Raw genomic sequence first — 14,085 nt, forward strand, 5'->3', positions numbered from 1 at the left:
AAGTAACTGTACAACTCCTGCCAGGTTGTTAATCTTCCCACCAGTACTCTGGCACAACTGACAACTTCATTGCTCTCGCCAACTCCTCCAGGACATTTTTATTCCATTACACAACTGCCTCAGATTCTCAGAACAGAGTAGATTTTGTGAAATGTTATCAGCTTTGGAAAACCTTACCTGGGCCATTTTTTTAAATGATACATTACCAGCTCCATGGACCTACTCTTACTGTTCCCAATTTGCGTTGTAGTATACTGACGTGAGCCTCTTTCTGTTTGGCTGAGTTAAACTGTTGGTGTACATTGTAGCCTCACTGTAACAAACTCCATTACAGTAATTGATCAAGAATGAAACATATCCCCCAAATAAAACAAATTTGACTTTCTACACTCCACTGTTAACAATATATAAAGTTAATTTAGCACCTCATTTAATTCCTTTACTTTATTTCTAAACAGAGGACTTCTTCCATTTAATCAATGACTAAATTATCCTTTACTTAGCATTTCATTATCCATTCTCCTGCTGTCTAGTGCTGCAAGCAATATAGCGGTTCTATACAAAAATGTTTGGATATAAGAACTCCATGGAAAATAATTTGACCACCCGCGATCCGACCTTCCCCCCGCAATCCGATCTCCCACCCGTGATCCGACCTCCCCGCCCCCGCGATCCGACCTCCCACCCCAACGATATGACCTCCCACCCTGCGATCCGACTTCTGCCCTCGTGAACCAACCTCCCGCCCGTGATCCGACCCTCCTCCCCCCTCCCCGCGATCTGATCTTCCCCCCCCTCACAATCCGACCCTCCTCCTCCCTCCCTCCTCCCCCCCTCCCCGCAATTTGACCTCCCCCCTTCCCAGCGATCCAACCTCCCCCACCCTCCTGGCGATCCAACATCCCTCCCCCCACTCCACCGGCCATCTGACCTTCCCCCCGCAATCCAACCCCCCCACAACCTAATACCAATTCCCCCACCCCCCACATGATCCAATGTCATTACCCCCCCCATCGTGATCTGATGTTGACCCCACAATGCGATGGTGATCCTCCCGCAGGCCTTCCCAAAATACAGCTGGCCAGCCTCTCAATCTGGCCAACTGCCGGACGAAAAACGGAGTTAAATAAATTCAAATGAAGTCCTGCCATTAAATTCGACAAGACCTCCACATTTCCAGGTTTCCCAGCCATTAAAAGTCATACCCGCCTTCAAGGCCATTGTGTGATAGAGAGAGTTTTGCTTTATATCCAGTCTATGCTAGATCTGGCCTGGCAACACGACATGCTGACAACCTCACATTGATGAATGCATAAAAATTCGGCAAAACTTTTTGAGGAAAGAATTGGATTCCCTTATAAGATTACTGTTAAGGAAAATCATTTTCTCCTTCAATGTATTATCTAGGTTGAAGTGTGTTTTCAAGCGCCCGGTAAACTCTTACCTGTATGGTGTCAGGATGTTGAGAGGTGGTGGTTTGTCACATTTCTGGAACATTTCCAACACTGGATTTGGAATAGTATTCCGCGAAACCACCTGCTGGTCTTGTGTTGTTGAACTCTTAAATGCTTTCCTCATGTTGATGTCCTGAAGTGAGACTGAAATCCAAAACAAAGCAGATGGCTATTTAGACACTAAATCCACCTTTATTCAAACAGCAACATAGAAACATAGAAACATAGAAATTAGGTGCAGGAGCAGGCCATTCGGCCCTTCGAGCCTGCACCACCATTCAAGAAGATCATGGCTGATCATTCAACCTCAGTACCCCTTTCCTGCTTTCGTTCCATTTCCCTTGATCCCTTTGGTCGTAAGGGCCATATCTAACTCCCTTTTGAATATATCTAATGAACTGGCCTCAACAACTTTCTGTGGCAGAGAATTCCACAGGTTAACCACTCTCTGAGTGAAGAAGTTTCTCCTCATCTCGGTCCTAAATGGTTTATCCCTTATTCTTAGACTGTGACCCCTGGTTCTGCAGCTCCCCAGCAACGGGAACATTCTTCCTGCCTCTAACCTGTCCAATCCCATCAGAATTTTATATGTTTTTATGAGATCCCCTCTCATTCTTCTAAACGCCAGTGGATACAAGCCCAGTTGATCCAGTCTCTCCTCATATGTCAGTCCTGCCATCCCGGGAATCAATCTGGTGAACTTCCGCTGCACTCCCTCAATAGCAAGAATGTCCTTCCTCAGATTAGGAGACCAAAACTGAACACAATATTCCAGGTGTGGCCTCACCAAGGCTCTGTACAACTGCAGTAAGACCTCCCTGCTCCTATACTCAAATCCTCCAGCTATGAAGGCCAACATGCCATTTGCCTTCTTCACCACCTGCTGTACCTGCATGCCAAACTTCAATGACTGATGTACCATGACACCCAGGTCTCGTTGCACCTCCCCTTTTCCTAATCTGTCACCATTCAGATAATATTCTGTCATCCTGTTTTTGCCACCAAAGTGAATAACCTCACATTTATCCACATTATACTTTATCTGCCATGCATTTTCCCACTCACCTAACCTGTCCAAGTCATCCTGCAGCCTCTTAGCATCCTCCTCACAGCTCACACTGCCACCCAGCTTAGTGTCATCTGCAAACTTGAAGATATTACATTCAAATTCCTTCATCTAAATCATTGATGTATATTGTAAATAGCTGGAGTATCAGCACTGAGCCCTGCGGCACCCCACTGGTCACTGCCTGACATTCTGAAAAGGACCCGTTTATTCCGACTCTCTGCTTCCTGTCTGCAAACCAGTCGTCTTTCCATGTGAATACATTACCCCCAATACCATGTGCTTTAATTTTGCACACTAATCTCTTGTGTGGGACCTTGTCAAAAGCCTTTTGAAAGTCCAAATACACCACATCCACTGGTTCCCCATTGTCCACTCTACTAGTTACATCCTCAAAAAATTCTGGAAGATTTGTCAAGCAAGATTTCTCTTTCATAAATCCATGCTGACTTAGACCGATCCTGTCACTGCTTTCCAAATGCACTGCTATTTCATCTTTAATAATTAATTCCAACATTTTCCCCACCACCAATGTCAGGCTAACCTCTCTATAATTCCCTGTTTTCTCTCTCCCTCCTTTTTTAAAAACTGGTGTTACATTAGTTACTCTCCAGTCCATAGGAACTGATCCAGAATCAATAGAATGTTGGAAAATGATCACCAATGCATCCACTATTTCTGGGGCCACTTCCTTAAATACTCTGGGATGAAGACCATCAGGCCCTGGGGATTTATCGGCCTTCAATCCCATCAATTTCCCTAACACAATTTCCTGACTAATAAGGATTTCCCTCAGTTCCTCCTTTTCGCTAGACCCTCGAACCCAGAGTATTTCCGGAAGGTTATTTGTGTCTTCCTTAATGAAGACAGATCCAAAGTATTTGTTCAATTGGTCTGCCATTTCTTTGTTCCCCATTATAAATTCATCTGATTCTGAATGCAAAGGTCCGACGTTGGTCTTCACTAATCTTTTTCTCGTCACATATCTATAGAAGCTTTTGCAGTCAGTTTTTATGTTCCCTGCAAGCTTCCTCTCATTCTTTATTTTCCCCCTCCTAATTAGACCCTTTGTCCTCCTCTGCTGAATTCTAAATTTCTCCCAGTCTTCAGGTTTGCTGCTTTTTCTGGCCAAATTATATGTCTCTTCCTTGGATTTAACACTATCCCTAATTTCCCTTGTTAGCCACGGTTGAGCCACCTTCCCCTTTTTATTTTTACTCCAGAGAGGGATGTACAATTGTTGAAGTTCATCCATGTAATCTATAAATGTCTGCCATTGCCTATCCACAGTCAACCCTTTAAGTATCATTTGCCAGTCACATCTCATGCCATCGAAGTTACCTTTCCTTAAGTTCAGGACTCTAGTCTCTGAATTAACTGTGTCACTCTCCATCTTAATAAAGAATTCTACCATCTAATGGTCACTCTTCCTCAGGGGGCCTCGCACAACAAGATTGCTAATTAGTCCCCTCTCATTACACAACACCCAGTCTAGGATGGCCAACATATTGGTCTAGAAAGCCATCCCTAATACACTCCAGGAGATCCTCCTCCACCGCATTGCTACCACCTTGGTTAGCCCAATCTATATGTAGATTAAAGTCGCTCATGATAACTGCTGTACCTTTATTGCACCCATCCCTAATTTCTTGTTTGATGCCATTCCCCAAATTCACTACTACTGTTTGGTGGTCTGTACACAACTCCCACTAGCGTTTTCTGCCCTTTGTTATTCCGCAGCTCTACCCATACAAATTTCACATCATCCAAGCTAATGTCCTTTCTTACTATTGCGTTAATTTCCTCTTTAACCAGCAACGCTACCCCACCTCCTTTTCTTTTCTGTCTATCCTTCCTGAATGTTGAATATCTCTGGATGTTGAATTCCCAGCCTTGGTCACCCTGGAGCCATGTCTCCGTAATCCCAATTATATCATAATCGTTAATAGCTGCCTGCGCAATTAATTCATCCTTCTTATTATGAATACTCCTTGCATTGAGGCACAGAGCCTTCAGGCTTGTCTTTTTAACACAATTTGCTCCTTTAGAATTTTTTTGTAATGTGGCCCTTTTTGATTTTTGCCTTGGGTTTCTCTGCCCTCCAATTTTACGATTCTCCTTTCTATCTTTTGCTTCTGCCCCCATTTTATTTCCCTCTGTCTCCCTGCATAGGTTCCCATCCCCCACCATATTAGTTTAACCCTTCCCCAACAGCACTCGCAAACACTTCCCCTAGGACATTGGTTCCGGTCTTGCCCAGGTGCAGACCGTCTGATTTGTATTGGTCCCACCTCCCCCAGAACCGGTTCCAATGTCCCAGGAATTTGAATCCCTCCCTCTTGCACCACTCCTCAAGCCACGTATTCATCTTAGCTATCCTGCTATTTCTACTCTGACTAGTCCATGGCACTGGTAGCAATCCTGAGATTACTACCTTTGAGGTCCTACTTTTTAATTTAACTCCTAGCTCCCTAAATTCAGCTTGTAGGACCTCATCCCACGTTTTACCTATATCGTTGGTACCTATATGCACCACGACAACTGGCTGTTCACCATCCCCCTCCAGAATGCCCTGCAGCCGCTCCGAGACATCCTTGACCCTTGCACCAGGGAGGCAACATACCATCCTGGTTGCAACCGCAGAAACGCCTATCTATCCCCCTTACAATAGAATCCCCTACCACTGTAGCTCTCCCACAAATAACGCTTAATAAAGAAATACAAAATTAACCTTTAGCCTCAATGCCCTCTTGCACAAATGTTCCTATTAAACACTTTCTCAAATGTTGTTTGTGTTAATTTTAACTGTGTAACTCATACAGTGATAATTCTCATTATCAGATTTTGTGGTGTTTCAATGATGGTAGCACTTAATATTTGCTTTACGGATTGATAGATACAAGAATTCCCCCCCCCCCCCCCACTCACCCCCATCCCACCCACCATTGATTCTCTTTTTAGTAATTTCCCTCCATCCTTTTCTGCCAGTTTCTCTCCTCCCTTCCTTCTCTGCTGAGCTTTGACTTCTTCAGGAGTAATGATACCCTGGATGGCAGTTAACCACTTGAAGCGATTTTTGGTCACAGGTACGGGCCAATGATAGCCAGCATGGATTTGTTAAAGGCAAATCGTGTTTGACTAACTTGATTGAGTTCGTTGATGTAGTAACGGAGAGGATTGATGAGGGTAGTGCGGCTGATGTTGTATATATGGACTTTTAAAAGACATTTGACAAAGTACTACATAATAGACTGGTTAGCAAAATTATAGCCCTTAGGATTAAAGGGACAGTTCCAGCATGGATACAAAATTGGCTAAGGGGCAGAAAGCAGAGAGTAGTGGTGAACGGTTGTTTTTCAGACTGGAGAGAAGTATACAGTGGTGTTCACCAGGGATCGATATTAGGGCCACTGCTCTTTTTCATATATATTAATGACCTGGACTTGGGTATACAGGGTATAATTTCAAAGTTTGCAGATGATACAAAACTCAGAAATCTAGTAAACAATGAGGAGGATGGTAACAGACTTCAAGAGGACATAGATAGACTGGTGAAATGGGAAGACACGTGCAGATGAAATTTAATACAAAGAAATGTGAAGTGATTCATTTTGGTAGGATGAATGAGGAGAGGCAATATGAATGACATGGTACAATTTTAATGGGGGTGCAGGAACAGAGAGATGTGGAGGTGTATGAACACATCTTTAAAGATGATAGGGCAAGTTGAGAAACTGTTAAAAAAAGCATATGGGATCTTTGGCTTTATTAATAGAGGAAGAGTACAAACACAAGGAAATTATGCTAACCTTTTATAAAAAACTGGTTAGGCCACAGCTGGAGTACTGTGTTCAATTCTGGACACTATACTTTTGGAAGGATATCAAGGCTTTGGCGAGGGTGTAGAAGAGATTCACTAGAATGATACCAGAGATTACTTCAATTATGTGGAGAGACTAGAGAAACTGGGGTTGTACCTCCCTAGAGCAGAGAAGGTAAGAGGAGATTTGAGGTGTTTAAAATCATGAATAAGGAGAACCTGTTTCCAGTGGCAGAATGGTAGGCAACCATAAAACACAGATTTAAGGTGATTGGCAAAAGAACTAGAGGTGACACGTTTTACACAGCGAGTTGCTGTGATCTGGAATGCACTGCCTGAAAGGGTGCTGGAAGCATATTCAATAGTCATTTTCAAAAGAGAATTGGATAAATACTTGAAGGGGAAAAATTACAGGGCTATGGGGAAAGAGCAGGTGAGTGGAATTAACTTGATGGCTCTACCAAAGAGCCGGCACAGGCACGATGGGCCAAATGGCCTCCTTCTGTGCGGGATCATTCCATGGTTTTATGAGGTCACAGAGCAGAGGCAAAGGAAAGTTCATCCCTCAAGGAAAATGTGAGCGTCAGTGAACCTAATCAGTGTACACAGCAGATGTATTATAACAGCATAGGCAGCTGCCAGGGAGGAGAAATGTCCATGTGTAGGTGGGAAACAGACCCAAGGAAAAGTAATAAAATAACTTCCAAAATGCAGGGGTATGGGGTGGGGGGGGGGGGGGGGGTGGATAATAAAATGTAACTCTGTTTCTGTTAAATGCTACTATGAATATGCTGAAAGATATACTGATCCAGTAAACTTTTCCATCAGTTGACTCATCAATTTCAAAGATACATTCAGCTATTTTAAAATGTCTGACTGGAGGCCTTGTGTAGATAGGTCAACAAAGAAGAGGGGATGGTCAGGGTGATGCGAAGAGTGATGGTCAGGGTGGGGTGGTTAAGATGACACGAGATGGCTGGGTGATATGGGAGAAGTAAGTAGATCAACACATAAAACTACAAACAAGCAGAAATTGTTGCAGACAACAAAGGATTCCTTCAACAAACCATTTTTTTAAAATGCAGGAACGGGTACATTCTATATTAAATGTCGTTCTGTCTTCACTATTTTATCTTCGACAAAACCAAGAACTGATAGTGAATCATCGTCATGCACTGATACAAAACCATATAGTCAAACTGCTCGAAATAAGTCATTACCCTGTATAAACTAACTGAACTTTATTATAACTGGTGGAAACAGGAGATCTGAGGGGACACCCAAACACCACAAAGTGTGCAGTGACACAGATTTATAGTAAGATGATTATTATTTTCTCTATTTCTTTAAGTTCCACCTTTACCACACACGCTCTCTGCTCTGGAACCAAATGGGAGGAAGTGCATGAGAGTCGCTTGAGGTGACTCATGCTCCTTTCAATCCTCGCACCTAGCTTCCACTCAGGATTTTTCCACAATTGGAAATGAATTGTGTGGGAAATTGCTGATGCAGCCTTTCACTCTAAAATCATTACAACACACAATACAATAGAAAAAAAAACATGAAACTATTGGAAATAAAAATAAAAATGCCAAGTTAACAATTCAGGTGTGGACCCTTCTTCAGAACTAAAACTGAAACATAAGCACCTTTGTAAGGTTGAAATATCAAAAAAAATGAAGGGCCTAGAGAGCAAAAGAGATAACAGTTGCTCCAATTACCGAGAAGAAGTTAATAGGTTGAATGACCTTCAAGCTGCTGAGTAGAGAAGCAGGAATTTGTTAAGTTATATAAAAGATCATCTCAGGGGGACACTGAAAAGGCATAACAAAAAAGCATGCAAACACTTGGGATGGCTCACGCAAGGAAAATGGCAAGAAAAAGAGGGACATTTTATTTAAAGTTTAAAAAATGCATGAGGTCTGAAATGAAAACAGGACATTCTGCCATCCTCAAGAAGGGAAAAAGCAGGATAGAAGCATAGAATGGGTTCAGCACAGAAGGAGACCATTCGGCCCATCGAGCCCGTGCCAGCTCTCTGCAAGAGCACCTCAGCTAGTCCCACCCACTCCCCTGCCATTTCTCCGTGGCCATGCATTTTTTTCCCCTTCAGGTACTTATCTAATTCCCTTTTTTAAAGCCATGATTAAATCTGCCTCCATCACCATTTCAGGCAGTGAATTCCAGATCCTGACCACTCGCTGCGTAAAAAACTTTTTCCTCCTGTCAACTTTGGGTTTTCTGCCAATCACCTTAAATCTGTGTCCTCTGGTTCTCGACCCTTCCGAAATGGGAACAGTTTATCTCTATCTACTCTATCTAGATCCCTCATGATTTTGAATACCTCTATCAAATCTCTTCTCAACCTTCTCTGCTCTAAGGAGAACAACCGCAGTTTCTCCAGTCTATCCACTAACTACTATCTATGTAACTGAAGTCCCTCATTCCTGGAACCATTCTTGTAAATCTTTTCTGCACCCTCTCTAAGGCCTTCACATCCTTCCTAAAGTGCGGTGCCTAGAATTGGACACAATACTCCAGTTGATGCCAAACCAGTGTTTTATAAAGGTTCATCATAACTTCCTTGCTTCTATGCCTCGATTTATGAAGCCCAGGATCCCTTATGTTTTTTAACCGCTTTCTCAACCTTCCCTGCCACCTTCAATGATTTGTGCACATATGCCAGACCTCTCTATTCATGCATCCCCCTTTACGATTGTACCCTTTAGTTTATATTGCCTTTCCTCGTCCTTCCAACCAAAATGTATCACTTCGTACTTTATGCGTTAAATTTCATCTACCACGTGTCCGCCCATTCCACTAGCCTCTATGTCTTCCTGAAGACTATCCCTGTCCTCTTCACAAAGCCGTTTCTTGGCGTCCTTGAACAGTTACCCCCATTTTTTGGGGGCCCAACTACGGCAAAAAAAAAATCATCTAACTATTTCCGTTTGAATTGTTGATTCTGGCACCACGTAGCCTGTCCTTTAGTTTTGGGGGGTGGAGCCTAAGATCTGCGCCAAAAAGATTGGGTTGCCAGGGTAACGAGGATCACATCGCAGGCTGAGGCTGGAAAGTGAAACATACAACACATTATGGCTAGCTCACAGCAACCTGCACAAGCACTTACACATTGCAGCAACTTACCAGCATTAAATTATTAAAAAGTTTATGCCGAAGGTCTATCCCTTTCTCCCCCCCTCCTGGTGCCCAGTGCCACTCATAACCCAGGTTGAAAGGCCTCCTGGTGCCGGAAGTCGCCCCTAAGCCTGGCTGAAAGGCCCCCCGATGCCAGTTGCCGCTGCTAGCCCTGGCCAAAAAGCCTCCCCCCACTCTCCTCTTTCTCCTCTCTCCTCCCTCTCTGTTGCTGCTGTCCAGGCCGTGGAACTGCATCTGCTGTGCTGATTCTCTTACCTGCACCGATTTTGTTAACTGCCCAGAAGGTTTTTCCAGAGTGGTCACAGATGCTGTCCTAAGAAAAATTGGAGTAAATCGGAGCTGGCCAAACTTGCTTAAATGACCAGAATTGGCGCAGGTGGCAGGTTACGCCCCCAATGAGGTAAAATAAATCGTAGCCTTAAAAATTCCTACCTACGTTAGCGCAGAAACTTTGGGGAAACTTGGAGATTTGAATTTACTCCAAAAAAAAACGGTGCATGCCAAAAAAACGGCACAAGTAATTGAGGAAAATTGAGCCCTAAGTCATTAACATATATAACAAGAAAAGCAGTGGTTCTAGTACTGACCCCTGGGGAACAGCAGTCTACCTTCCTCCAGTCTGAAAAACAACCGTTTACCACTACTCTCTATTTCCTGTCATAACCAATTTTGTAGCCATGCTGCCACTGTCCTCTTTATTTTGTGGACTTCAACTTTGCTGGCAAGACTATTATGTGACATTTTATCAAATTCCTTTTGGAAGACCATGTACACCACAGCAACTGCATTGCCCTCATCAACCCTTTCTGTTACCTCATCAAAAAATTCTTTCAAGTTCATTAGACACGATTTGCCTTTAACAAATCCATACTGGCTTTCCTTAATTAATCCATACTTGTCCAAGTGACTGTTAATTTTGTCCCTGATTATCGTTTCTAAAAGCTTCCCCACTACCGAGGTTAAACTGACTGGCCTGTAGCTGCTGGGTTTATCCTTACACCCTATTTTGAACAAGGGTGTAACATTTGCAATTCTCCAGTTCTCTGGCGCCAGCCCTGTCTCCAAGGAGGATTGGAAGATTATGGCAAGTACCTCTGCAATTTCCACCTTTACTTCCCTCAGCATCCTAGGATGTATCCAATCCGGTCCTGGTGATTTATCTCTTTTAAGTACAACCAGACTATCTACTATCTCTTCTTTATCAATTTTTATCCCATCCAATATCTCACCTATCTAATCTTTCACTATGACTTTGACAGCATCTTCTTCCTTGGTAAAGACAGTTGCAAAGTACTCATTTAGTACCTCAGCCATGCCCTCTGTCTCCATGCATAGGTCTCCATTTTGGTCCTTAATCGGCCCCACCCCAACTCTTACAACCCAAGTCTTATGCCTGTATAAGACTTTTGGATTTTCTTTTAAGTTAACTGTCAATCTATTCTCAAACTCTGCCTCTCTTATTTCCTTTTTTACTTCCCCTTTGAACTTTCTATATTCAGCCTGGTTCTCACGTATTTTCAATCTGACACCTGTCATACGCCCCCTTTTTCTGCTTCATCTTACTCTCCATCTCTTTCATTATCCAGAAAGCTCTGGCTTTGGTTGCCCTACCTTTCCCCCTTGTGGGAATGTACCTCGACTGTACTAAAGCATCTCTTCTTTAAAGACAGCCCATTGTTCAATTACAATTTTGCCTACCAATCTTTGATTCCAATTTACCTGGGCCAGATCCATTCTCAACCCAATGAAATTAGCTTTCCTCCAATTAAGTATTTTCACTCTAGAATGCTCCCTGTCTTTTTCAATAGCTAGTCTAATCCTTATGATACTATGATCATTGTTCCCTAAATGTTCCCCTACTGACACTTGCTCTACTTGACCCACCTCATTCCCCAGAATCAGATCCAGCAATGATTCCCGGCTGGAAACGTACTGATCAAGAAAGTTCTCCTGAACACACTTCTCTTCCCCCTCTCTGCCCTTTACACTATTACTATCCCAGTCTATATTAGGATAGTTGTAGTTCCCCATTATCACTACTCTATAGTTCTTGCATCTCTCTGTAATTTCCCTTCAAATTTGCTCCTCTATATCCTTCCCACTAGTTGGCAGCCTATAGAATACACCTAGTAGTGTAATGACACCTCTAGAATGAAAGAGACAAATTAAAATCACAGCAAAGAGCGGAAAAGAACCTTTTCCAGGTTGCCATTCCTGGAAGGGATTTAGCTATGGCAGCAAATCAAATGGTATAAATATAAAGGAAAACCTATAAAAGCTGAACATCTGAAAGAGGCAGAAAATGCTAGAAATATGCAGGTCAGTCAGCAACTGAAAAAGGGCTGGTTTACTTAGGTTCTGTTCCTCTTTTCAACATGATTTCCGATTCTCTCTTTCATGTCCTTGCAATCGGGGCTGGCAGATCTACTGTGTGTTTCCAGGACTTCATCTTTCCATTTCAGACCTCATGCACCTTTTTTCTTCCTTTTTCTTTCTGTGGGACCCTTCCTGTGGTTTTCACCATCTTAGTTTTGCTTATTCTTTTGTTCTTCCAATATCCTTTCATTACCTCACTAAGATGAGTTTTATATCATTTAACAGTTTCTTGTAAGTCGCTCAGCCCATTAACTTCCACTCGGTGATTAGACTATGTAGCCTCTTTTCCTCTCCTTCCTTTTCATTTTATTCCACCCAACGAAGGGTGATATTGTTCAGTTTACAGGAAGGGTTTTACATTGGAAACGTTAATGCGTCCTTTCTCTTTACCGATGGTGATGTTGCTGTTGTGTATTTTGGCTATTTTCTATTTTTATTTGTAAAAACAAATACAGTGCCATCACATCCCATTTCACATTAATGGTAGTTTCTCAACTATTGAAAATGAACATTTTGGGGGCAATTTCAGTTGTGATGCTAAAAATTCCACTGACCTGCCTTCTTCACCCTCACCTCCAACAAGATTTGTGAGGATCTCGTGAACTTCTTTGTCTAAGATAGGGACCATCCACTCAGCTGTCTCTGCTGCTTCACCCACCCTTCCCCTTGCCCATCAAGATAAACCTGCCCCCAGGTTCTTCTCCCCCCCCCACCCCCCCACCATCACCCCATCCAGAGGTCCTGAAACCATGGCCTCGATATTAAAAGGAGGGCAGGAAGGATGCAGGAGAGCCCGGTAGCAGGCAACAAACCCAGCAAGGCCGGGCAGCAGGGCCTTATTTAGATAACGTATATAATATATATGACACTCAAACATAACAAGTGTATAGTCATCATAATCATAGGCAGTCCCTCGTAGAGGGATGTGATCAGGGCCCAGGAGAGGCAAGAGTTCGAGGCCCAGAAGAGGCGAGGGCCCAGGGGCAGCACGGGCCAGCCCACACTGCGATATGTCTGTGCACTAGGTCTGTGCAGCAGAGCAGGTCTCCAGCCGTCCTGATTAACCCTTGCCACTGGACCAAGACCTAGCTCTGTCAAGCCCGTGTGGTGTCTGGGGTGCAACGGTCACCACACGTTAAAAAAATCCACGCACAGGCATCTTCCACCCTTCAAGATGTAGTTCGGGACCTGGAATATCATTGAAACACCTGTGAACTCGTCCCTTTTTCGCGTGGAAGCAAGTCATCCTCGCTTCGAGGGACTGCCTATGAATGAATGATGAGGTTGCCCCTCAAACGAGGATGACTTGCTTCCCCATGAGTTCACAGATGTTTCAATGAAGGACCCGATGTTCCAGTCCTGAACTTCAGTTGAGGGAGTGGAAGATGCCTGTGCGTGGATTTTTTTTAACGTATGGTGACCATTGCACACCAGCCATCACACGGGCTCGATGAAGCTAGGTCTTTATCCAGTGGCACGGGTTAACCAAGATGACTGGAGACCAGCTCTGCTGCACGGACCTAGTGCGCTACACATATCGCAGTGTGGGCTGGCCCGTGCTGCACCTGGACCCTTGGCTCTTCTGGGCCCTGAAATGTGTTTAGTATAATAGTAAATTCTACAGGGTTAAAATGCAGGTTTATATAGTGAGATATTTAATTACCGCCCCCCCCCCCGCCCCCCCCCCATATACAGGATTTCGATGTCGGGTGAGATATTCATTATTTTCCCCCTTTCATGGGGTTAATTTTATATGCTGTTTTTTCAGCTAAAGATCAAATGTTTTCTCCCAGAATTAATATTCTGAGTTAGCAAACTGTGGGTGTGTGTGTGTAGGCACAAATGCATCTGGAAGCTGAAGTATGTGGGTAGAGGGATCAAGTGTGGTATTACTCATTATTACAACACATGAACCATAGATTTGGTGGGGGCGGGGAAGCAAGCATTGCTGAGAGCAGACTCACTTTCACAGTCACTGGCTGCTGTTACCAGAATCAAGTAAAGACTGGAGAGGCCTGCTTTTGAACTGACAAGCCAAGATGAAAAGCCAAGCCCTGCAGTGTAGGACATCTGTGGCTCACCCACCCTGTGATTCAACATGTTGCAGCAATCCAGAGAGTGGCTCCCAAGCAGGGTATTACTTTAGAATGTAGCCCTCAACAAAGTATCTGTAAAACCACCTGCAGTAACTACCACCTTTTAGAATTATC

At 43.6% G+C, this 14,085-nt stretch overlaps 1 protein-coding gene across 1 annotated transcript in view; it reads right to left on the reverse strand.

Annotated features, from left to right (window-relative positions):
- The window catches only part of LOC139265109 (actin-binding protein WASF3-like), a 105,191-nt gene that overhangs the window by 22,689 nt on the left and 68,417 nt on the right, over nt 1–14,085 (reverse strand). Inside the window, exon 4 of the mRNA XM_070882014.1 lies at nt 1,445–1,598. Within this exon, the coding sequence (XP_070738115.1) occupies nt 1,445–1,598 (154 nt within the window). The remainder of the gene's footprint in view (nt 1–1,444; nt 1,599–14,085) is intronic.

Source organism: Pristiophorus japonicus, chromosome 6 (assembly GCF_044704955.1).
Source record: "Pristiophorus japonicus isolate sPriJap1 chromosome 6, sPriJap1.hap1, whole genome shotgun sequence".
Classification (NCBI taxonomy): domain Eukaryota; kingdom Metazoa; phylum Chordata; class Chondrichthyes; family Pristiophoridae; genus Pristiophorus; species Pristiophorus japonicus.